The 3435-nt window shown below is 35.6% G+C and overlaps 1 protein-coding gene across 1 annotated transcript; it reads right to left on the bottom strand.

The window, feature by feature from the left end:
• Window positions 1-2198: 2198 nt before the first annotated feature.
• Window positions 2199-2974, bottom strand: LOC138892853 (uncharacterized). The gene is made up of 2 exons (XM_070176600.1): window positions 2855-2974; window positions 2199-2786 (listed from the first exon to the last, which is right to left on the bottom strand). Exons 1-2 carry the CDS (start codon window positions 2972-2974, stop codon window positions 2199-2201), a joined length of 708 nt encoding a protein of 235 aa, XP_070032701.1.
• Between the last annotated feature and the right edge of the window lie 461 nt (window positions 2975-3435).

Genomic DNA, 3435 nt, shown 5'->3' with positions numbered 1-3435 from the left:
CAATGGAGTTATTTCATATTCCACAATTTCATATCTTTCCTTTCATGGATCATCATCCTAAATATCAACATATACAATATTCCGAAAATCACAACTTTAGGTTCATTAGTAATGAAGACTTTAAACACAATGGATTTCTGTCCAAGAAATGGAGTAAAATGATTGGCAATCGAAACACAAGTTAAAATTATAAATAAGTAACACATCGTTTCTTCTTGAATTACTTTTTCCCAAAAAGGACAATACACAATTTTCACTCACGAATATGTAAGAATGCAAAACACATTGGAAATACTCACTAAACATAGCATAGATAAAACAGCCACATGGGCATCACTTGAGTTCATAAGCTTTTAGGCAATTCTATTTTCAAAGTCAATTTTAGAATAGTTGAGTCAAAGTTCATTTCATAATCTTTCTCACATCATCTCATTTCATGGGCACCATTGGCCACAAGTATAACTTTAACTATTGTCACGTTGGCCTCACTTTATATCCTCAATTCACTTATTTCACTTCCAACCATGTTTATAGGTTATCAACAACAAGACATTTTCAATCAATACTTTAGGTACACATATGAGCAATTAAGAATCTAAAGCATATTGAGTTTTCTCACATAATTTGACATCATAACCTTCCTTTGAAACGCCACTCAAAGACATAGCATTTAAAACACATATCACTCTTGAACACATTCCTAAAAGATTACATAATATGATAGGAACATTCATAACACGTTTTGAATACATAATTCTCGACACTTTGCTTATTTGGGACATTCAAATTTATACCCGTAACATAGAATAAGGAACTTGAGACATCCATACTTGAAACTTACGGGATCATCATTGAATTCAATTCTAAGAATGATACCTCGCTTTGAGTTTTCCTTAAATTTCTACAATGTTCCGTAAATTCTAGCAATCCCAATCTATTTTGAGACATAACAAAATTGAACCATAATTAGGAAGATATACATGGTCTCAGCTCATTTGAGCATTTTATCAAACACTAGGTGTGCAAATTTAACTACAAGGTTCTTCTACAAGATTTCCTTCACTCCACAACCCAATCTTTACTTATTTGAGCTCAATAATTTTTCCACAAACCTTATTAGTACAAGCAAGTATAAATAATACTCTTACACCCAAGAATCATTCTCCCAATCAACCATCTTTTACCAAATTCGAAATTGAAAACTAGGGTATGGAACCTTACCTCTTAGATGAAGATCTTGAGAGATTTCCTTGTTGTATTTCAAAGCTTGGGCAAGCTCTTGATGAACAAAACACTTCATCTACTTTCTCTCTCTAGAATACTCTCACTTATTTCTAAAAAACCTCAGATAATTGCCCCAAAAAAGCCCCAAAGCCTATTTATCAAAATGGGATCGGTTTATGAAAATAGAAAAATTAACCCTCAGAAATCAGGTCTGCAGTCGCATAATGGACCGCATAATAGTTATGCGGGTCACAAAATGCACCTCAAAATCGGTGCCAAAAACTGGGCTATACTGGTCCATTCTGTAACCAGTTTTGCAGTCGCAGAAGCACTTTCACGATCGCATAATTATTCTGCGATCGCAGAATTGGTCGTAGAATCTCATTTTTCCAGCCTTTGGTAATTTGGTCATAACTTCTTGTAAGGGTGTCCAACTGACGAACGGTTGGAAGCGTTAGAACTTAGACTCAAAGGATTTAATTTTATAGGATCTTGTATGAACTCACTTGAAACTTTTCCCATCATAAAATTTTCAACTTTACTTAGCCTTGGGGCTCTTCTTAGACCATAAACAATTCTTAATGCACATCATACATATATTATCATGATCAATTGATATTATTCATATAATAGTCCTTATCTACACACAAAATAATATAATTAGCGCACATTAATTTTTTTAATAGCGCTTAAGTACTTCGAAATTTTTCGGGGTATTACAAACAGCTTCCAACATGTCAGCAACATTGATTATACAGCTTGTGTCACCAATAATGACATCGGTCACCAAGTCCGCCAAATAGCACACCTCATTACTATTTGGTCGTCACATAGACTTGCACACATGAAATACCACTTGTTACACCAATCCGGAAAGTGCGTTCTCCGGCTTCAATATCACAAAGGGCCTTACCCATAGCAAGAAAATGTCTCCCAAGAATTATAGGCACTATCAGAAGAATAAATTTATCAACTCAGAACAAAACATCCTCATTCACTCCCAATGGTCTCTTCATAGTGCGATCGACTATTTGCAACCTCATTGATGTGGGTCTTGATTTCCCAATCCCCATAATTTTGAGAACCGAATAAGTCGTCAAATCGATACTCATCCCAAGATCACAGAAAGCTTTAGCAAAATCCACACTTTCAATAGTACAAGGAATTGTGAAAGCACCGGGATCCTCAAACTTGGGAGACATAGAATATATAATTGCACTTACTTGATGAGTGACCTTGATTGTTTTGAAATTCATCGACCTTTCTTTGGTCACAAGATCTTTCATAAACTTGGCATAATCGGGCTTTTTCTCTAAAGCTTCCACCAATGGCACATAAATAGACTTCTTGAATTGATTCTCACCATTTTGCTTAGAAAGCCTTTGAGGGTAAGGAGGTGGGGCCTTTTTTAAGGGTGTCTTAGCCTTTTGCACTACCGGATTCGGTATGTCAATGATGTTTTCCCTAGATGGGTTCACCTCTTCTCGGGTCTCCTCCACAATATCATCAATATCAATCCAAACATCATCATGTATTTGAACATCATTTCGTGATATTTCCTCCTTTGTATCACTTGGTCATCATCCATAAATTACTTTTCATTTGAGGTAGGTGCATTCCCGCCATTTACATTTCTTGTGATAATCATCATAGCATGTCCCGTATTGTTACCACCCTTCGGGTTCACTACCATATCACTTGGTAATGCACCCTTATGACGAGTATTAAGAGCTTGAGAAATTTGCCCCATTTGAACTTCAAGATTACGGATTGATATTGTATGTTAGTAAAGTTGGGAATCCGAATATGCATTATATTTCATCATTTGCTTGAACATATTCTCAATACGAACCATTTTATTACTTGAAGAACTTGAACTGTGGGAAGGATAAGGAGGTGGGTTACTCGGTTGTTGGTACATTGGGGGTGTTTGAAAACCCGAACTTCGATTTGCATGATTATTATTGTTTCTCCAATTTCCTTGATTATTGCCTCTCCAATTCCCTTGGTTGTTGTTTTTGTTATGCAAATTCCCTTGTTTGTTAGAACCTCAATTGCCTTGGTTATTTTGAGAACACCATTGATTTTGATTTGAGCCTTGGAAATTCCTCTGTTGTCCTTGATAATTGTTCACAAATTGTACCGCTTCTTCTTGCTATTGGTAAGAGTCATATTGGTCATATCTACCATCATCATGTACATAATTCTCCA

This window comes from Nicotiana tomentosiformis, chromosome 5 (assembly GCF_000390325.3).
Source record: "Nicotiana tomentosiformis chromosome 5, ASM39032v3, whole genome shotgun sequence".
In the NCBI taxonomy this organism is placed as follows: Eukaryota; Viridiplantae; Streptophyta; class Magnoliopsida; order Solanales; family Solanaceae; genus Nicotiana; species Nicotiana tomentosiformis.
Note: the sequence above shows the minus strand (reverse complement) of the source record. Positions and strands in the feature narration are given on the sequence as shown.

Bases quoted from the DNA above. Each gene is read 5' to 3' on its own strand.
- LOC138892853 (XM_070176600.1), bottom strand. From the start codon at position 2,974: ATGGGGCAAATTTCTCAAGCTCTTAATACTCGTCATAAGGGTGCATTA. The intron at 2,787-2,854 runs GTAAATGGCGGG...AGTGATACAAAG, and splicing joins TGATGATTATCACAAGAAAT to GAGGAAATATCACGAAATGA.